The sequence below is a fragment of the Zonotrichia leucophrys genome, chromosome 2 (assembly GCF_028769735.1).
Source record: "Zonotrichia leucophrys gambelii isolate GWCS_2022_RI chromosome 2, RI_Zleu_2.0, whole genome shotgun sequence".
Lineage (NCBI taxonomy): Eukaryota > Metazoa > Chordata > Aves > Passeriformes > Passerellidae > Zonotrichia > Zonotrichia leucophrys.
The window spans coordinates 57,792,711-57,815,742 of NC_088171.1; the positions used below are offsets into that span (position 1 = coordinate 57,792,711).

Here is a 23,032-nt window from a genome sequence, read left to right on the forward strand (position 1 = left end):
AAGCCAGGATCATTCATGTCTGTATCTTTTCATGCACCCAGGTCAGATGTTAGTTGACTGTCACTGATCATCAACTTTAAAGGCAGCACCTTAGAAAGGAGCTGGACTCTTTGCACCATACCCTACTGAAAAATAACATTAAGAAAAGAACACTAATTGTGTACATGCAAGGCACAAAACTATCCAGTTCACTCGTTCACTCTTCTACTTGGCAGTAAGAGGTAAAACCTGTAGTAATTACAGGCTTTTTTCAGTTGTAAGCAGAAACTGCTGGGTATGCCAACCACACAGCCATATAAAGTAAAATCTTACAGATTAATCTACTAAACTTTAATCTACTAAATCTACTGAAACAAAGAAGAAAAAGGAAGCCACCCCCACACCGCCCCCAAAAAAACCCAGAAACAAACAAAAAACAAACAAAAAACAGAAACAAACAAACCATACACACACAAAAAAAAAAAAACCAAAAAAAACCCAAAAAAACCCCAAACAAACAAACAAAAAAAACAGAGTAGCTTAACCGACACTATGGTCCAGATAAAAGACAGGTAACAACATTCAGTCACTTTACTACCAAATCTCGTATTTTAGTAGGTTCTCATATATTTCAAACTTTGTAATCCTTTTTGTGAGAAGGTATTAGTTAATGTGGGTTGTATGAGCTTGAAAACTCAAGTAAACATCCTCAGTTACATCTTCTGGGGAAAGGAAGCTTAAAGTCAGTATTCTGCTTCCAAAACACTGAGCTCATTACTTTACAACTATCTGAGGCTAATATAAAAGCTGAATGGACAGAGTAAATAATACTGCTCTGAAATAAGCCAAAGTAATGGCCTACTTGAGCCAGATAACAAACTAATGCTTTTCCAAGTCTATTTGCACTGTAAGATTCTTACAGGTTATCTATCTTCTCTTTCACTCCCTTGCTTTTCCAAATACAAAGGTGCCAAAAATGGTAAGAGAGTCCAGCAGTCTCTCCTGCTTTCGGCCAAAGTATTAACTTTACTGAAATTCTGACCTTTTAAACTTGTTACATTCTGCTTTCAATTTCACTAAAATACAGTGAACCAAATTATACCGTTATATGAAACCCATCAACTTTGGTCACACGGTTCCTTCTCTTTCACAGAATATGTGGAAATCAATAAAGGATGCCTAAAGTCTTGTCTTTTATAATTTCAGATACCAGGGAATGGTATAACTTTTTTGTGTCTTTTGCACAGTACATACTTTCCTATTCAACGTTAAGTAGCTCCACTCCTCATTTGGAAGAAGCACATGTCATGTACCAACACAAAGACACCTTCAGATCCCACACTTCCCGAAAACCCACTAATACCAAGCAGAGAAAATGTAACAGAATTTTTCATGTTTATGAAGGAAAAGACAAAATTACTACTGCTAGGAGATTCTGCTAATGCCTGTTTTGAGTGGACCAACTCTCTTTGCAAATAATCAGTCAGGCTAAACCTGGGGCAAGCCATTAAGCCAGTGGCTCTAGCATCCAGACATTAAACTCTCTGCACAAAAAAAGGTCAGCTTTAGTTGCTTCATCTGAGAAGAATCTCAGTGGAATATGTATTACATACTTGGATATTACAGAAAATACAACAATGGAGTGACTGACAACCTCAGAAATAAAACAGCACATCGGGAGAGGCAGTAAAGTATTTCTCAGGGGTCTTTATTTGGTGGAAGAAAAAACATGTTCAACAGTTAGAACCCAAATTGCTAATAATTAAATGTAATGTACACTACAGTACTGAAGGTTTTAAACTGCATTGTGTGCATTTAGAAAGCGTTCACTGTGTTTTGGGAGCCTGTCAAATGAATTTAGAATTAAAAAAAAAAATCATTATTGCCTTATGCTCTAAAGAGAGCTGTAAAGAGAGCTGTTGTCCCTTGAGGAAGCGTCTTTGGCACAGCACTCTTCCTCAGCCAGCACTGGGTGAGGAAGGCTGGCATTTCACCACCGTCAGGGGAGACTCTGGCCTACCAGCAAGATGCATGACAGGAGTGGAAGTGTATTGCTACATTCCCATGTTCTGCAAGTTCTAGCCCCCATGACAGCCTGCCAGTAACAGCCATATGCAGCCTCTGAAGCTATGCCAGGCGTCAGTTTATCTCCAGACAACCACAGGCTGACACAATTAACAGCATTTACCCTCTGCACATCGATCAGAATCAAAAGTATGATTTACCAGACCACACTTTACGCCATCCTAAAGCCCCAAGACCTGTACTATAGGGCTTCTTTTCTGAGAAAATAGGTAGACCGTTTTACAGGTAACTCCATATCATACATTCACTCAAACACCAAAATACAAATAACTCCTATTTGCTGAACAGAATAACAATACAGCATCTTGAAAGCAGTAAAATCCTTATCATGACTTTCTGAAAGGCTTCCTTATACTAATTCATTTCATTCTCCCAAGTACTGCCCAGCAAAAAAAGAAACCTCACCAAGGACTAAAGCAATCAGTTGCATATATCTTTTCATATATTTTAAAAGATCTTGCAGATCCTGTGCTACTGACTTTAAGCAAGCTTTGCTGTCTTAGGAATGCAAATCAGCTGCAGAGGCAAGTCCTCAAGACTTCCAGACCACATGTAACATAAAATGGGATTAAAACACTCTTTAGGACAGAATCATTATCACTACATAACACATAAACAAGAGAACCCCTATTCTATCGCTATGTACAGCAGCTCACTCAGTAGTGGAAAAAAAAATGAAGTAATTAGAACACAACTATTAACATGTCCACATTAAGTTTACACAGCAAATAAGTAAACTGGTTTAAGAGACAGACAATTCCATTCTTATCATGGTTCATCTCGTAATGGAATTTCAGACATTCACACTGCTGAATATGACAATTTTCATCAAACCATAAAATTAAACTGCAATAGTTTTAGAGAAGAAAAAAAGAACCTATGAAACATGCATATGGTACCTTTTTCAGGCAGAATGCACTAAAAACCAAGCACCTTTCAAGAAAAGAGTAAAATATCAGCATTGTGCTCCAAAGTTCATTATCCATTAAAATCGCTTGAAATGTTGGAGGTGCAGGTCTAAGCTGTCTGTGCTGAATTGAAAAGTGCCACTGATGTCTACTGACAAGTTACACTGCAAAGCCAAAGGAAAGGAGACAAGGGTGAAGGCAGAGAGGGCAAAGTGACTGAAAGAAGAAGAAGGGACAGAGCTCGAGGCTGACTTTCTGACACTTCTGAAAAGCAAGCACAAAGACTGTGACATTTTCTATTTTGTGTTATGACCCTATATACTTTTCCTAAGGTGAAAGAGTGACAAAGAAGGAGTTTTAACTCCCCTTTTTCTGTCTCAGTCCTGTTTCCTGGTGCCACGAGGAACCAAAGGTGCCAGTATGCAGCTTTTGATGTCTGAGGCATACTTGCCTCATAGAACAAATGGTAGCAATCAAACTGATGACTGGACCCTCTATCAAAACTCTCACTTCGGTCCTGTTCTTCTGCTGTGAAAAAAACTCTGCCTAAATGTGACAATCTTCAACCTGTTCATTTTTCTAGTCACTTGCCTGCAACAAAATGCTGAACCCACTTCACTGCGGCCCGAATAACAAAAGTGAGGGCTGTTTTTTTGATTTTCAATCAGTATACCTAAACCATTTTATTTTAAAACCAGAAAAAACTTGACTTTTCAAAGGCTGTTTTTAATAATCTGAAATTGATACTGGTAAAAATAAACTCAGTTCAGTTTATCTTCAGTGTTGTTCAGTATCACAAACACACAACTGAGAAGTCGTGCATTTTTTTCTTGGTCTGTCTCTCAACTGCGATTCAGTAACTCTCCTTTTAGGGTTGCAGTCTTTACCCAACCAGGTGCTGCTACTGCCTGAATAGAAAAATTGTTTGCATTAAGGCAGTAGGAACCAGGCTCTTTATTCTGCTGCATCCTGTACACTGTACCATGTAATAGCTGGCTACTCTAGGACTCTTATTAGATTTTCATGGAAAATTCAGATCTGAAGTAAGAGAGTGTCTACATGTATTACACAAATACAGTCATCTTGGGTGCACGAATTAGACCAATTACCTTTCCAGTGCTAATGTCACAATAAGGTGTTATTCTCACTAAGCAAGAAAACAGAAAAACGATGCCACATTCCTCATTTAAGAAAGATTCATGTTTACAAAATCTTACACCTTTCATGTTTTTGAAAAGAAATTCAGTACTGCTATAACATTACTAAAAATTCCTCAGGGGAGGAAAAAGACTCAGCCTGGACCAATTTTCTTCTACGTAGATAGAAATTATGTATACTCCAGGCAGCCCTCATTTCTACTTTTGAAAAAGACCTACCACGGCACACACAAAGTTACAAGGCTTCTTCGGCAGGAAAATGACTAGACAAAACTCTCGAGCCCTGCCTCATGCCCTCAGTCATACTGACAGAACTCCTTGTCTGCAAACCTTCTCCGTTTCTGGGCAGACTCCCAACGTCGCTACATGACTACAAAAGGCGTAACTCTTCCTCCCACTTAATTTCCAGAGCTCGCAGCAGCAGCAGGCCGCAGGCTGCGTGCGTGCTCCCAGCTCCCCACCACGCAAGCCGAGCGGCCCCTCTCTGAGGCTGGTTCGCTTTAGTGAACTCCCGCCGCCCTCCCCTTCTCCCGGGGTCACGTTTCGCTGCCGCTGCGGCGAGCGCGACCAGCCAAACACAAGACCAACCCACAAAACGAGTTTTCAGAGTTAGGAAAACGCACAAAACAGGGGCGCAGGGAACCACAAACCTACCTACGGAAGCCATGGCCACAGCTGCTCTCCCACGGGGCTGTGCGAAATCCTTCCCTCCCTCCGTGCCGCAGGCTGCCTGAGGCTCACGGAATCGAGGCAGCGCGGCGCGCCAGCCCGCTACGCAGAGACTTGGGAAAAGCTATTGCCCGCATTTGCCAGCACCCGCCACTCTCCCTCGCGTGTTAGAACTTCACCGCAAAGTGGGCTCCAGTGTCTGCGGCAAGAGAAGTACAGGCTCCCTTGTCTCAATACAGCCACCCAGACGAAGAAGGGCCAGAGTTCACTTCATCCAGGCAGAAAGTAATTCCCCGATAGTTGTTAGATTAGGCTTCCCGCTCGCTCTTTAGCTCGGCCGCCCATTCAGTGTATGCCTTCTGTGCTGACTCCACCTCATTTGCATTTGACTTGTTCCCCCCACTTTCCCCGCCCGGCTCTCACCGCCTCTTCCACGCAGAGCGCCGCTCCCAGCGGGTCCTGTGCTCCGCGCAGCGCCGCGGGGGCGGAGAGCGAGCGGTCGGCACACGGCCGGGGGAGACTGAGAACTTGGGTTGGGCGGAGGGGTTGTGTGTGGTGGTACTTGGTTGATTTTGGGGGGTTTTTTGAGTTTTGGGGGGCGGATGTTGTTCTTCCCCCACCACTTCATTTTGTTTCTTTCAGAGAAATGCGAGACACGAAACCGAGAATTGTCAGATTAGTGCTTTTTAATATTGACCAAAGCCCTGCTAGTCCATTACACTAAAGTGGCCCAATACTCTTGGATAAATTTATCATCCAGAGCTCTGAATAAAGTTTTACTCGCTTCCCAAGATTACAAAACACGTATAGCCTTATTGTGTTGCATTCAACATCCCCTAGCATTGTTCTAAGCAATTCCTTTTTTATTCACAGGTCAGGAAGACGAGTGGAAACACTGCAACTCCACAATGAGCAGTACATTTCCTTTTCAGATTGTTCATCAGTGCCCAGCACACAGTATTTTCTGAAAGGATCACTGCAGGAAATTACTAGATCTAGACAGAAACAAATACAACCATTTAAAATTTTCCCATGATGAATTATTCTATTGCTTTCAAATTTCTACCGCCACCATGTTTTGAATGCATGTACTAAACCGTTCTGATCATATTAAAATACACAAGCTGGCTTGGCTATAGAGATGAGTACTGGTAAAGTAATTAACATTTTGCTTTCTTCCACAGACAATAATGTAAATCAAACCATTCCTTTATAAGAATATTCATTCCTACCACTGTTTTCCTTCATAGCAGCTGCTCCTATTAAACATGTTGCATAAAGATTGCATTCAGAAGAACTAAATAGCAAAGGTTAGTTGTGATATACACCATATCATCAGGTAAAAAGAAAAGAAAATCCTTGCCATGGGGTCAGAACAGGTTATTATGCAGCAGTTCAGAAGTGACATCCATTACTTTGAGTAATTTATTATACAATTACACTTTCTCTTGGATGCTTCCTGGCAGAGCCAGATACAGGTAAAGACAAACTCCACACTTCTATAAAGAATAATGGTTAGAGAAAATTTCTCTCCATAGAAAGCATGCCTGTCTCTACATAAAAAGCACTGTAATCACAGGACCTTTGGATATCTCATTGTTTTCCTGATTTTCAAATCTAGAAAGCTTTGCTTTTTTGGCTATTTACATTTGCTGAATTAGATGGGAACAAGAATAGTAACATTTAACAAAGAAGATAACAGTAGTCTGAGATGACATATGAAGAAGGCTGGTTAAGTAAGAAACTTTCCAAAGTATTATAAGGATGTAATTAAGCAGAAATAATGTAATTAAAAGTATTAATATAATTGAGTTTTGTCAGTATTTATCAAATTCACCCTTTTAAAAGATTTTTTTGCATGAATCCTTCTAATAGACTCAGTTATACTTAAGGGGCTACTCATCAATAAAATCCCTCTGACATGGACAATTAGTAGCAAACAAAAGGGCACATAACAAAAATCTCACCTTTTGCTTGTCCTTCTGTCATAAATTCAAAGTTTCAACCAGATGAGACTTTCTTCTCCAAGGAAGAAAAAAGTCTGAAACTCTGAAGCCAGAAGTTAAAAAGGGCAAGGCTGATCGCACACAAAAGAAGAGTTAGGAAGAGAAGGAAAGTCAGTGATGGATGTCTCTAGTGAGGAACTGATTTGGTTTAGGTCAGTGTGTAAGATACTGCCATCTCAAAAGGAGAAAGTCTGTTATTTGGCAAGAAGAATTGATTTAATGGCTGTTTCAGGCACAGCAAAGCAAATCAGGATCAGGTCTTTCAATCTCTGCCAGGTGGTACCAGTGTACAGTTCTCCTAGATATAGTACAGAAGATTCCTGGCTTGATCAGAACCATTACACTGCAAATTCTGATGAAAATAGATTAAAATGTAGGGCTTGAATTGTAACATGCACCTTTCTCCAGCAAGAATTCCTGAAGACGAGTGGCTATGCCGTGCCCTTCATACAAATTCAGCAAACTCCACAATTTGTGAAGGAATGTCATGTGTTTCGCTGCTACTCTGATAATTGACAGAAACATAGGAGTCAATGTCAAGTAGATTGCTCATTTCAGATTTTGTCTGCAAGGTGCCTGAATATAAATGGCTTTGTGAAATAGCTTGCCTAACTCAGGCATAGAAAAACACAGATTAATTTGGTTTTCTCGTCCTCTGCAAGAGGGAATAAACATGAAGAGAATTAACACAGGGGAGAACAGCATCCTAAAAAACAAACAGCAATATGACTGTAAACAATTTAGACTATAAACAATTAAGTGGAACTGAATGTGTATTTCCTCTCTGCTCCCACTCAACACTGGAAGGTCTGTCATTCTGAAACTGCAGAATATCTTTAACTTGTAAATGCAGTAGACAAACCCTCCCATTCACTCAAACACAGGATCATTTTAAAACTGCAACTTTTTTGAAAATGTGTGCTTACAGTTGTACTTAGATTTTTGGAGCTCTCTTCTTTGGGCTTCCCTCAAACTACATTGAATAATTTGGCACATCAGTCATGAAGTGCCATGTCATATAGTAGGAGGCCTCATCCTGGAAAAGTTGAAAAAATTTCATAGAATCATAGCAAGAGCAGTAGCCGTTCCCATGGTTTTTGTTAATTTAACCTTTTCCAGACAAAGTAACTAATGACATCTCAAAAATGTATGCTATGCTCAAGCACTGCAAACAAGCAATCTCAGGTATGTGTAAAAACAAACACATCTGCTAGGCTGTCTGCTTGTCCAATCCTTTATTTCTATTAAAATGGTTTTTAAGTTTCTGTCAAGAGCTTATTGTTTGCATCTTCAAAAGAAGCAAATATTAGTGATGGATTTCTCAGCTTCAGATTATTTTGGTTTTTTATATATGTGTAAGATATTATTCATCTATATTTCAATGAATATATACAAAGATAGTTATTTATCAAATTAGTGATTTAAGTGGGGAAATGCATTACTTTTTGCCATGGAAATCAAAAGAAAGAGAAACCAAACTCTCTAAAACAGAATGCTTTAAAAACCACTCAAGTAATCCCTTTTTCAGTGGTTCTTAGCAAGAAAAAAGAGGAAAAAACCAAAACCAAATCACCACCACCAACCAGTGTATTATCAGGGTGCATTCCAAATTTAACTGAAGAGGCACATTTGCTTTGAGACCATGATCAAGTAACACTGAAGCATTGTATAAACACATTTTTCCCATGTAATATTTGATTATATAAACAACTCTTTTTTTGGCATTTGGAACTTCAGAATTATACAGCTTATTTTATTGCCTGAATTTTAGAATTTTTGATCTTTCACTGATACTAGTGAACATAACAAAAACTGTGTTCAGCATCCTTGGAAGTGCCATCATCTTTTCAACTAATAAATGCAAATTCCAAGTACAGTCAGTTATCTTGTATGGCAAGTATTAAAAAAAAAACCAAACAAAAACAACTGCAAAAATAAATTAACACCAGATAATGCTACTGCTTTCTCTCAAGAGAAAATGCCTTAGTATTAGAGATACAGGAAAGATGAAAGCTGCAAGCTGCACAATTTAACTTTCAGATGTATTGGTTCCTGAATGAAACTGTGACAGGCAATAATGTGTCTTATGCAAAACTTCAAGTTTTTTCTCAGTTAATAAATCCTTTTGAAATAAGGCAGTTGTTTCATTTACAGTTCACAGTGGTATGAAAAGTTAGTCAAGACAAAACAAGTAACAGACAAACTGGATTAAAGTGTGGTGCCCCAAATAAGGAAAGCATGTAGAGGGTGGGTAGATTCTTGATGAAGAACCTATCAGCAGTTGCTTGATTTAATCGTAGTAGTGAGGGATCAAGGACTAGTAAGACTTGTTGAGGTACCATTGATGAAAGACTTATAACATACAAGAGACATAAAGATGTCCCAAGCAAGAAATCTTATTTCATACGAACTCCTGTAGGAAAACTTTTGTCACAAGACCTGCCATTCCTTTAATGCAGTTCAGCATTTGAATTCAGGACAAAATGAGTGGATGAGAAAGTAGAGAGCCTCTTTCTGTATTTAGGGTCTCCACTACTTGGATACTCATTTCCTGTGAGAAAACTTAACTGACATTTGCTTGAGGCAGAAGACTCCATATAACTTTTCAGAAGTGTCTTGGTTCAAATGGATAATGCAGGCAGTGCCAAGAGACCTCCGAGAGGGCCATTTCTAAGGGAACAGTCTCAGGTCTCTGATTTACATATCTATCGGCACTTTGCCCACACGGAATGATAAGTCATCCATTAAAACAAACAAACAAACCAATGTAAATACTTGCACAGAAAATTACCAAACAAACCAATGTAAATACTTGCACAGAAAATTAAACATACACTATAAAACAAAGTCTTTCCAAATCAGTATCTGATTCCATCTCCAAAGCAGTTTTAACAGAGCAGTTTTAATGGTTTAATGCCCATTCTGATCTATGATCACAGTGTTTCTGTCCAGATGCAAATCCTGCTACAAAAGCAAGGGAGGGAGGAAGAGGGTACAGTGAATAGTTTCACAACATCTCTTGAATGTAATGTTTGAAGAACCTATCTGTGGGAAATAGTAAAGGTAAGAAGGTTTTTTTTTTTTTGAGTTTTAGGCTTGGCTAAGATGGACCTTAAGCCTGCAGAAAAATATGCTTACCAAGATAGTAGAAGGTTTTAAGCTTAATAATGGTGAATTGTATATTGTTAATAGAAGGTATACATACAAGCATTGTATGAAGCAGGCATACATGTACTTTTAGTGATTGGCTAGAACAATTGTCTGTAAGCTTGGGCAATATGCTATTGAATAGAAAGTTTTTGAAATGCTCTGTAACAAAGAAATCTTTGGTTGCTGCTGGTTGCACATGAGCTGTTAGCATCTTTCTATTGTCTTAACCATCTAATGAGGCTGATGCTGCAATAAAAGTTCAAGGAACATATCCCAGCAGTCCCCTCCTGTTCATGAAAAAACCTCCAAACACACCTACACACCTATCTTCTTTTTTTCCCCCTTCAAATTCTTCAGTATTACAGAGAAGCTGCACATGGAATTATGTACATGTGCGCTAGATTATGCATTCTACTAGCACAGTATTTTCCATGACCATATATAGTACTTGAATTTTTCTTATTTCAATGTCATGTTCAACATGTAGGTCACAGTCGACTGCGTCACTTTGCAGAAGTTTAGCTCAGGGAGCTGTAAGAACAATTAATCATGAAATATCTTTGTCTTAACATAAGCGTCAGATTTGAAGAATTATTGAGTCTGTGATCAGATACAACATTGGCTCCAAAACAAAATGCATTCATGTTCCAGAATATTTTATCAACCTAGAGTATCCAAAACCAGTGGAAGAGAAAGTATATTTTAGAGAATGAGTTTTATTATGAAAATCCAGTAATGAGAGTGGCCTATTTTGTCAGCTTTAATGTATCAGCCAAAGAAAACACACATTTATGTTGTCCCACTGGTTTATCATCACATACTATCTGCCATGGACTTGGCACACCCTAGCTTTTTATATTCAGTTATGTATAATAATATTCCATTCTCCTCTGAATCAATGACATATTGGAATGTTTGCTGAGTGGCTAAAACATGTACAGATTTTTTTAAGTTCTATGTAGAAACATATAACATAGCTGTAAAAAAACCTAGCTAGCTAAATAGATTAAACTCTAAATCATTTAATCTCTAAAGCTTTGGGAAGTTAAGTAGTGTCGACTAGGAGAGTTCCTCCCATGAAAATCTTAGCCAAACTGGGCGGGGCAGGAAATCTCAATTACAGCTGATTATCAAATAGCTCAGTTGTGGACACTTACACTGTAAGGACTGTAGTTAATACCACTCAGTGGAGGCATAGATTACAAGTATTTAAAGCTATTTTCAGTTTTGATTTCATTCTACTTTTACAAGATATTTTTCCACCATTCAAATTGATATAAACCAAATTAAATTGTTGAGCTTTTTAGCACATGAGATGGAATATTATTACTTTTTCTGTGGATTTGGACTACCAGAGTGAAATCACTGATAATAAGTGTTGCTTATTTCTCCACAAACCAAATAAATACATTTCCATGGTTGTATTTGAAAGATATGTAGAGAACTGTATTATAATCGGTGGCACAAAGGGAAGGAGATCTCTGACAATGAAGACTTGATAACACACCAAGTCATCTCCAACCTTCCTACAATAAAACCTTGTATAAAGATTAGTTTTACTGAACTAAATGTCTCAATGTTCAGAAATAGAAAAGTGTGATAGATCATAGTACATTATATTGACTTCAGTGTTTACAACAACCAAGAAGTGGTCTCTGAACATTTATGATTTTGCTTTACAGCATTCCAAATGCTCTTTCTGGAAGCCCTCATTAAGTCCATGCTGGTAGAATCCCAACATGAGATCCAAGTAATTTCCTGCTTGCTTCGGAAGCCTATGGAGGCTTCTTATGCACTAGAAAATGGTGTATTTTATAATAATTAAGTGTAGGAATGTGCCCCCCGTTGATGGAGTTACCAAATTATTCTTTGTCTGCTTAAAAAGGCAAAAATCCCAAAAGTTTCTTTCCTCAATTTGGTAAAAAGACACCTCATAGGCCCTTTGGGACTTCACCTGAGACCTGGGATTGCCCAATTGGACAGAGGCCAAGAGGTCCCACCTAGGTGATTCACTAGAAAAAGAAGAGAACAAAGGAAATAATCGTGGGGTGTTTTAGCAGGACAAAGGACCTCTTGCCCTGGCTCAGGTTTTTCTCTGTAAGAGCTTTGTTATTTTGCCTTTTATTAAACCTTTTTCTTTTTCTAATACTACCTCAGAAGCTATCCTGCTAATTTTTGTGCCATTCAGGATGGCTGAGCTATCTCAGGTGTGATGGGTTCTCTGAGAGCTCATAAGACCCGGCTCAAAGAGTAAACGCAGCAATTAAGAGACATTAGGTGTTTAATTTTAAAAATATTGTGTAGATGAACACTGTATTCAGCCATGACATAAACATGTCAAGGGCAATTGCAGGACAATGGAAAATATAACAGAAATCTGATGTATCTGCTTTGCATTAAGTCATAAATTTCCTTTCTCTACTTGTATTTTTTTATTTTTCATTGATAGCCTCAACAAAGAAACAAATAAAAACCCACTAAAATAAACAAAACATCCAAAAAACCCTAAACACAAAAATTGCAATAGCAAATATGAAAATGCACCTGTTTCCAGGAGGACAGAGCTTATGTTAACCATCCACATAAGCAGATGCTTTGGCGTTCTAAGCAAATGAACTCAGATGCCTGGAAAAGTTCTGAATCTATTACTTGCTTTGGACATGTATATCTTACAAAAACAGGTAAGAGGAGGAGAGAAAGACTGGTATAAATTAATATTATATGAAAGCTTTTCACATTATGGAGAAAGTTTTTGCACATCATAAACAGGGAATTTTTCCCTTCCATAAATTAGTTTCACTTTTATTCCCAAACTGACTCTCAGTTTAGAACCCTGATATTTTTTTAATTAAAAACTTAAGCAGTATGTACTATTTCCCTTGCAACTCAGTGACTGGAAGAAATGACAATCCTGGAATAACAGTATGATACCATAACAGTATACAATTCTAATCAGTAATAGAATTATGCAATAATGAGGCTGTTAGGTTGTGAGTTTGCCTTCCAATACATTTATTAAACAGTCATCACTCTGCTGGATGATGTAATAGGAAAAGTCTGTGTTATTAAATGAGGAGAAATAGAGCTACAATGTCTCTGTCAGATAAAAAGAGTCTGTATGAGAAAAATTGTGGAAATATTCCAGTATGAGGTCTTGAAGAGTTCCACGATGGCATGAGGAGAAAAGTTGCCCTTTCTAAAATTTTTAGAACAGATGCAGCTCATACACAAGCTTTGAGTACAGTACATAGTCTAAGCTCCATGGAAAAGATGAGAAGGCAAGGTTTTAGGTTGTAGGTTGAAGGCTCAGAGATTCCTTATACCAGCAGCAATGCTTTCATTCCATCATTTGCACTGCTTGAACTACACAAATCTAGTTAGACTTGTTCAGAAAAGATGGAAAAAAGTGACATCATATCTTCTCTTTGTCAGTGCATCCTTGATAAAGGATTATAGACAATTTTCCCTTGTTCCACAGATCCTTCCCCTCTGTTGCAAGACAGTGCCTGTTTGTGAATGCAGACCTTCTGCAAAGTTTGACCCGGGCTGAAGAAGGGACATTTCTTCACATCTAGCCTCAGGGGTGGAGTGGCAGGGCAGCAAGCCAGCATTCAGTCCCCTGGCAAAGAGCTTGCTATGCTTTTATGCGTTACTTCTATATATAAAGAGACTTAGTTTAGCTGTCTGAGGTTCAAGAAAAAAGAGTCTCTATAAGTTTCAAAATAGCCTACAAATAGTGCATTACATGGGACTTTCCCTCCCATGTAATATACATCAGCTATTGTAAAATTCCAGGAAGCTGTATCTGGGTTCTGTGCGGAGCAGCCCTATTTTTTGAGGGGTATTTATAAAACCAGCCAATTTATAGGCCACTAGCCAATTTATAGACTACTTAGGTTCATCTCAAGAAACAGTGTTTTTCAAAGGCAATTCAGAATGAACTCTGTGGGTTCTGTATTACTTTCAAGCTACGTAAAGTGAAGAAAAGGACCATGAAACCATAGCAGCAAGTGATCACTGGAGCAGGAGTGCTGACAAAATTGACTGAATGCATACAGACTGAGGGAGGTTAAATATATACTTGTTTGATAAAGAACAAGGCTCTGAAATATTGCAGGCAGGACATCTCCAATAAATCTACAGGGAGAATGAAGTTAGGGCATAGCTAATTTAAGGGAGGCAGATACATAACACTACTAGACTGACTTTCCCTAGCAAAGTGGTTTTACCTGGAAAGAAAATTAAGATTTCTAGGGATAACAGAGCTTCATTTTATAAGACTTTATTAAAAACAGTGTCCTTAGGTACACAGGTTGAAAATCAGATGCATTTACGATACTAGATACACAGTTTACATTAATAACAAAGAAGAGAGAATTTTATAATTTTTTATACTTAAGGACTGGATATTATTGCAATTCTTGACTATTTTTTCTTTTAAAATATATGCTTTTGTACTCTTCTAAAAGCACAACGGAATCCCTTGATATGGTAAGTGCTACTTACACTAATTGCTATTCTCCACAACGAAACAGGGAGGAAATGAAACAGTAATGTGGAGAAATAGCTACATGACAAGAACCCAGCTAATCTAAGTCCTGCACCTGCAAGGACACTGTCCTTGAGCATAGCTGTGTTACCATAACAAGGTGCTGTAGTTGAGAGACTAGAGACATGAGAAAAAGCAGATTCAACTCCTTTGGAATGAGGAAGCTGATATCTAGAATATAACCAATGGATTACTCAGCTTGCAGAGTATGTATGAGCTTATTACTTGTTGCGCATAAAAGTTTGATGCTCTTTTCAATAAAGGGAGTTTGCTGGTTCTCATATTGAGGGTCCCGAGCCTCCCTGTGCCGTGACACAATAACTCATCTAGATAATTGGTAACCAGGTTACATCATCCTCACTGGTAACTTAAAAAGCAGATAAACAGCAAAGCTGATATGCAGAACAAAGCAATTTTGAATTCAAGGGTGATCTGAACCGAGACAAAAGTAGTAATATCTTAATGGCAGAAATTAATACTCCAGAGTCCATGACACAAAAGGCCTCACGCTGTTGAAAATTTCTCAAGAAGTCAGTATGCTACCTGACTTTTACCAAAATAAAGACCATGTAAGCATTTAAAAGAAGAGGTGGGCTGCAAGGGAAAGTACTAAAAATTGAGGCTGTTAAGAACTCTTGCAAAGTGCACACTGTTAGAGTCACCTTTATGGCATGTGCATTAAAGCAGTCTCAACCAGAACAGCTGCATCTGTTCCCTTCAGAATCTTGGCCTCTTCATCACACAAAACATAACACTTTTACTCAGGGCATGAATTAGGGATTGGTAGTAGAAATAAGAAGCACTTCTTGTGAAACAAATCAGAAGACAGAAGCAAGTAGATACAGTGGATACTTAGTGTAGATACGGGCAATAACTATAGTAGAAGTGAAGGGAAAAGAGAAAATTTTAAAACATTTAAAGTATGATTCTTACTTGCCTCTGACAATAGAAGTTTCTGTGCTCTGATGGGAAAATCACCCAATTAACATTTCTAAGAGATGCTTGGCAACAGGTGTCTTTACTACATCTTCTAGTTGACCCACCTCATACACTTTTAACCTTTAACTAATTACCAACTAACATTTTTAATGTCAAAGTACATTATGTTTACAGTTAAAACCAAAGCTGCATGGAGATGAGCATGTAACCTGCAGCATTCAGTACACCTTGAGTTTTATTTCAAAACAGGTATTCAAAGGAAGAATTGCCTCCTTTTCTAATAGTTAAGATTAATTCTTTTCAGTGTTTCATTAACTGAATATCTAAAACCAGCATTTGAGAGATGCCATTATTTAAAATTAAGCAGGAGAATCAAAAAAAAATAGAGAAATACATTGAAAGCTAAATATTTTTCCAGGGCAAGTCTTAGCTCTTAGCAACATTAACAGAAACCATTTAACAACAAAGTCTTCAGTACATCAACCTATAATTGATTTGATGAAGTTGTCACCAGGAGGATATCTGCCACTAATTACTTAGAAGTAGGGAGAACCATAAACAGATGTCTTGAACTGGGTAGAAGATTTTTCTAAAGCTAATTTTATTCTGTGTTGATGCTATTTGCCTTTGACAACTATTAAGTGAGGCAAATTGAACATAAAGGGTTTTTTAAGTTAAAACTGAAATACTATAATTGCATCAAAACCCGTCATCAAATTTATTGAAAAGTCTACTATCAAGATTCTCCTGGAGAAGACAGTCATGGCCTAAGCAGTAAAACTATACATAACATATATGAATTTTCATGAGAACATTTGTTATGCATAGAATGAATGCATAGTGCTTTTTATTCAGGTTTTAAATACATTAGCTGGCTTCCTGCTATGTCCAGCACCTTCTGATGCTGTTCAGAAATACTTTTTTCCTTTAAATCCTAGTTTTTTCAAATAATTTTGCACAAAATAGGTGACAGGTAACAGTAGCTTAGCTGCTATTTTTTGTAACAAAGAGTTAAGGCCTTGAAAATCATCCTTTATAATAAAAAAATTATTGTTAGATCATATTAAATCTTTAAATAGGTAATCATCCATTGCCAACTACTTTCCCGTGGTTGCACATTTACAAACTGTATCATGACAAAAAAAACCCTCCAGAACATCCATTCCTCTGGTAAAGGATCTCCTTGACTTGAGTGTTGGGGAGGATGAAACAAAAAAGCCTTATAAATATGACTGCCTCGCAAAAGATTTTGAGACTATAGAAACTATAAGAAAGATTGAAATGAAAGCAACTTTTGAGATACCTTAGTTGCTGAAAAACAATGATGTGACCAGTTGAATGTAATCCCCCCTAGAGGAATCAATTCCCTCTGCAAGCAGGCAAACCTAAGAGTCAGAGCAGGCTCTGCAGCTTGGCAGATGGGGCCCAAAGAATAAGATTTAGGGTTTAAAACGTAAACGTAGTATAGTAATGTAGTGATTCTTATAGGTTGTATGGAAATGTTATAGGATATGCAGTAGTAGATTGGTTAATGAGAATCTGAATATTCAACACAGAAGAAGATTTATTGTATTGTAACAGAAACTTCTCTCTCTCTCTCTCTCTCTCTCTCGCGTGCTCTTAATCTCTTTGCTCTCTTATCTCTTCTCACTCTTCTTTTGTCCTGCGCTCTTCTTCGCGCCCTTTTCTCTCTTTGTCGCTTTGTCTTCTCCTCTGCACTTCTTCACCCCCTCCTTTCTACATGCTCTCCACTCTTAAACCTTTGTCTTTAACTCTCTTACACTTTAAGCCTCTCTTCTCTCGGGCCTGCTCCGAGCTGCGGCTGGCAGCTCCCAGCAGGGCCCTTCACCCATCCCCTTTGCAATAAACTGCAAGTTATATGACTTAGCTTCAAAGAGATCTCGTCTCCGTCCGTCCCAACCGTACGACCCCCCCCAGCAGCTCCTACACTTGAGCATAGCTACTGTTCAAGCTCTATTGTCATCTTCATTGGCCTGGAAAGATGGCAACATGGATATCACCTGTCTTTCCTGAGATGGAAACAAAACCTGCTTAAAATCACAAAGAACTCAGGTCTCCTGATAGTAATATTTTGATGTCATCAAATATTAGCAGAAAGATTGAGGAACATTGAAACCAGGCAAACAGAGAGAGAACAAGAGCAGGATAGCCTCAAACACTGAGCTGCATTTCCTCTTATTTCTGTGACACAGCTGCCTAAGTGCTTCACACTAAATTTGCACAATGAATGTGAACATAGGACTCCCGTTGGCAGTTAAAATGTGGAAGGTATTAAATATTTCTTGGATAATTCTTCATTTGTTTTTTCATTATTCATTTGTTTTTGGTGTGATTAAAATAGGACTGCTAAAATCTGTTTCTCTGACTCGCATGTCTAAATTCACCATTTATGTCCTACTTATAAGCCACTGTTGTGTTAGTAGCCTTCATACACAGTTCATTTTCACATTACTTGGGAAAGAGGGATAGCTTACCAGAAGTGGTTCTGTACAGCTCTGATGGGCTGCTGACCTTTTGGCTGGAGGGAATCTGCTGATGGCATGGTGGAGGTGCTGTCACTAGGGGAGAGGGAAAAGGGCAGTTCCTTTTCAGTAACAGCGAAAATGTCAATAGTGCTATTTAAATAAATAAATAAATAAATAAAGACTTTTTTTTACCATATGTCACCTCTGGTGACAGAGGAAAAGTTGATGTGAATGTGAGAGCTTCATTTCCATTTTTTATTGCAGAGAAGATGCCCCCATCCATTTCATCTTGGTAATGTACAACAATCATCTAATAGAACACACAAAAAAGCAAAATTACAGTGTGATAATTCTTACTTAACCCTATGACACAGTGGGGCATTCTTCACCAAATTACAGAAGGTTTCTGTAATCAGATAAAATGCAATCTACTGTTCCAGCAGAGAGATCGTTGAACACTGAAAACATGCAAACATAAGAGACATCCAAAACATGCAAAGACAAGACCATCCTTATACACTGAATTGCATTACTGAGGTGAATGCAGTTATTTGTTCTTATTGCCATGATGCAACTGCCCAATTGCTTCACATTAATTTTGGACACAGAACATAAGACTTCCTACTGGCCACTCACTTCAGTATTTAGTGAAAAATTCTTGATTGTTTACCTCCTTGGTTTTCCCTCCAGCAACCGGTGATCTTGGAATTACAGCCTGGTGACTAGCAGACTTCATCCATCCACACCTGTTATATGATGATTCCCCAGGAATATCGTCATACTGCCCAACACTTAACTTTCTGAGCCTTTTCCCTGTTGCATCATCATCTTGCATACCTGTTGCTGAAAACAGGCAAGCTGGTTAAGAAACTAGTTTTTTTCAGTCAGAACTGTTAAAACAAACTTCACTATTCTGTCTGTAGTGACTATAATCAAGAATGTTCAAACTGTTTTACAAAACCACATAGGTGGGGAAAAGACACCAGTTGCAAAATATTCACAGTCCCCTTTGTTGTAGAGGAGTGAGTTAAGCAGCATGTTTCCCCTTGATGCTCATTTTTGAAGTGATCACCCCAAGTGCAATCAGAAGAGCAAGACAGCAGGGGCCGCTACGGGCACTCCAATGGGAAGCACCTCTTGCCATTTCTGACACACAATGGCTCTGGGCCGAAAAACCATTGCTGCTGCCCAGAGCTGCGTTTCCCCCACCCCTTTCCCCTCCCAAAAGCAGATTATTGTTAGCTAAAACAGATCCTGACCCTTATAAACTCAGTTCACTGTACACCTTTCGTGACACACATAGCAATCACACTTAATCACAAAAATTAGATATTAGCTACACACAGAAGCTGTAAATCCTTTTGAAGAACAGCACAGAAGAGTAACCTTAACCAGCAGAATGATCCAGGATATTCAAGTATATAAAGCACTATTTTTTTCTAAAGATGTTATTAAGAGCACGTCACTAGATGCAGAACTATGATTAGCAGGATTTTATACATGGTCATCCACTCCAAACAGCAGGCACTTCCAGATTTCTCTGCAACAATTGCTTTCTCTACCCTTCTTAAAAATCAACAAAGATCCGTAGAACTTACTGAGTAGTCACAAAAACAACCACATGCATAGCAACTTTTCAAATACTCCTCTGAGAGCTTCTGTGGTCTATATATATGCAAAAAGATCTTTGAGGATTAGCTATTTCTCTTAAAAGAGTTGAGTATTTCCCCAAGAAGTTACTTTAATGCTTGGTGTAATTTAAACTTTTACAGTAATTTCCAACAGTAAATATGTGCTGTTGAAGCACATCTCCTACAGACCCTGATCATGGAGCCATAAAACTAGGAGTTCAAAGTGTGTCCTTGATCTAAACCAGCAGGAGGGCTTAATCAGCAACTTGAGTAGAGAAAAATGATAGCATACACCTTACACATCAATTTCCTAATCTGAAGTAGCTGATAAAAGCTAAGGTATAAAATCTGGCATGCAGCATAGGCCTCTGTGTTAAAGACATTCCACCTTGATTACACTACACAATTATAAAGCATTAATGCACAAATACATTTCTGAATAGTGGAACAGTTTTTATTCAAGCTTGAAACCGAGACAGGGATTTTAGACTAAAATCCATGATACTTAACTGATTCTGCATTGACATATGTATGTATCAACCTGAGTAACTTGCTGGCAAGTAGGGGCTTATCCTAAAAATATTAATACAACTCTTGTTAAACTACAGAATTAGACACTTCCAAAAAATCCATCTCTGGTAGCATCCAAGCAAATGTTATAATAGCTACTACTGAAGCAAATAAATAAATGCATAAAACCATATTAGTAATTTTTGAAAATTCCACCAATAAGTTAAATTTCAGGGTCGAAATACAGCCAGTTATTAATTTTATCAAGTTAAAATTTATAAACCTAGTGAAAAAATCACAACTGATATTCTGAAAAAACCTGAGATTTTGAAAAAAACACAACTGAGATTCTGTTTTTATGGTTGCCACAACCTGGAAAACTCAAAAACTTTTTAAGCATCCATATTTAACTTTTTTCCTCCAACTTGAATTTTTATGTGTGGTCCCTCATTTATGGAAAGAGTATGTGCTGAAGACCCTGTGAGCAAACTAGATGCATCACTCAAGATTTTCAAAGCCAGAAAAGGACATGAAATCACAAATATCTTCTAAACCTCTTACATGATACTAAACAGTCAGAGTGAATTCTACTGAAATTGCAGACATTTAAGAATGTAGACTGAGTTGATACTATTCCAGCATTTACCAACATTTGCATTGGATTTCCTTTTTTATTTGTAATTTCTGTAAAGAAAAAAGAGTGGGAATCATTGCAGAGTCTCAGACGATCTGTGACCAGATACTCCCAGTCCTGCCACTTCTCCACAGGCGGCAGTAGGACCAGGAAGAGCACATAAGAGTTTCACTCCATCTGTAACCAAGTTACAAAGGCATAGACAATTTATTTCAGAATATTTCTCGTAGTTAACATGGCCTTGTAGACTACTTTATGATAAAGAATATCTATCTTTTGGATGGGTCAAAAAAGACCTATGAAATTTAACACAAGTTCTGCTTGTCATACTAATGAGAGGATTTCATAATCAATAATATTAGTACACTCATGAAGCTAGCAATTTCTACAAAGTTAATGTAGTACTCAGAAAGCTATAAAGAGACTGAAAGAGCTTTACATACCAAATTACCATTAGATGCTGCACAACACAGAGGAGAAATTGAGATGATGCATTTCAGTAAAGCTTAAAGCAAATAAATCTAAGACATTAAAATTAAGTGAAGGAGTAAGCACAAAATTACTTCTACTTAGTTCATTCATTTCAAAACTTTACTTCATAATACTTAGACTTATATTTTAATATTTTAGGCTTACTAATTTGAAAGGAGCCTTTTACCGTGTAAGGTGTCAGTTCCCAAGACTTCCTAGAAGTTACAAAATTCATTTTTGTTCTTATAATTTAGCTTAAAGTTTTGGCAGAGCTTCATAAATATCCCAGAAGCACATATTTATTTCTTTGAAAGCATTTCATATACTGTCCTTTCTCTCTTTTCCCAGGTGAAAAGTAATTTTTACCTACAAAAGTAGTTTTGTTTTGCCCAATGAACAAATAATAACATTCCAACAGATTGGCATCAAGACAACATCAGGCACTTACCTCATCAGATGGTTATCACCATGCAAAAGCTACAGCTAACCAGTGGTTAAAGGTTAATCATTGTTTGGTTTCTTTAACTGCTTAGCTTTCCTCAACTACTATTGAGATGTATTTTTAATTATTGGAAAGAAAACTAAGTTTAAAATGCTAAATTTAAAATATTGTCTCCAGTGGCTTGTCAATAAGACTGCTGTATCTCATTTATTAGCAAATTATCCAACTGGTTGCAAATATAATTCCTTGTGATAGCATTGAAATATAAATGTCTGAACTTGTAAAACTGACTTTAACCACTTGAATTCCAATCATCAATACAGCAACAGTTAAAATCTTTTTCTCTGGATATAGCTTAAACAGTGTTAACTATATTATTTCACAGGCAGCTTTTCACTTACTTAACTTCATTTATTGTCTACCAGGATTTTTGGAATCTGCAATTCATTTCAATTCTAATCCTTTCATAAGAGGAAACAGGTAACATCTATACATTCAAGAAAATCTGACAAACTTTTAAGTGGTTTAAGAAAATGATATCTTTTTTGGAGAAACAAAAGGGAAACTTACTAGGATATATGCTTAATCAACCAATCAATACAACTTAACACATTTTGCAGACAGACAAGCTGGAATTCATTGCTTGTGTACAAACTTGTTACACACAGAGAGGAAAAGATCAAGTGCTTGCACTTCAAGTGAGCTTCTTACATAGCTCCAAGTGGTGTGGAAAGCTAGCATGACATAAGAAGCTCTACCCACAGAGCAATAAGATGCAGGGCTCTGTTGTGAAAGGAACAGTGACAATTTCTACAAAACTGGTCTTCCAGTGTGCCTTTCACAGACCTCAGCAGAAGTCATTAAGGCTGAAAAACACTCTGGGGAGAATTGTGTTAGCATTCCAGAAATTCCAGAAGTCGATGCCTACACAGCAGTTTAAAAAGACCTATCAATTACTATGAAACAAGGGGATACAATGCAACATGAGGCTTAAGAACGCAACAAGGAAAAAGAAGTCTGTAAGTTAAATTCTAACAGAAGAGCCTTCAGGGATTATCCCACATACTAAAAATGTTACCAACAACACTATCCAAAATGAAAGTGATCTCCTCCTTTGCCACCATTTATCTTCTACAAAGTTTAAGATTTCAAAAGAAGGCATGTAATGATCAAGCTTTCAAAACAGCTTTATGCTTAAACCATAGCAAATCTACTTTAAGAAATTAGAATCAGCTTTAGAATCATTATGACATACTGAAAGAATAAGTATCTTCAAAGACAGCACGATAAAACTTGAACTAAATATTACTGTGGTGGAAAAAGAATAATCAAATATATAGCCAGTTGAAAAACAAAATCTCAGAATATTCTGAGTTGAAAGAGACCCAGCAGGATCACTGAGTCCAAGTCTTAAAT

At 37.6% G+C, this 23,032-nt stretch overlaps 1 protein-coding gene across 8 annotated transcripts in view; it reads right to left on the bottom strand.

Moving 5' to 3' along the window:
- The window catches only part of TNS3 (tensin 3), a 200,000-nt gene that overhangs the window by 31,185 nt on the left and 145,783 nt on the right, over window positions 1-23,032 (bottom strand). For all 8 annotated transcript variants that reach the window (XM_064705080.1, XM_064705079.1, XM_064705077.1 and 5 more), the window contains 3 exons: window positions 18,599-18,771; window positions 18,121-18,238; window positions 17,938-18,021 (listed from right to left, as the gene is read on the bottom strand). In XM_064705080.1, the coding sequence (XP_064561150.1) occupies window positions 17,938-18,021; window positions 18,121-18,238; window positions 18,599-18,771 (375 nt within the window). The remainder of the gene's footprint in view (window positions 1-17,937; window positions 18,022-18,120; window positions 18,239-18,598; window positions 18,772-23,032) is intronic.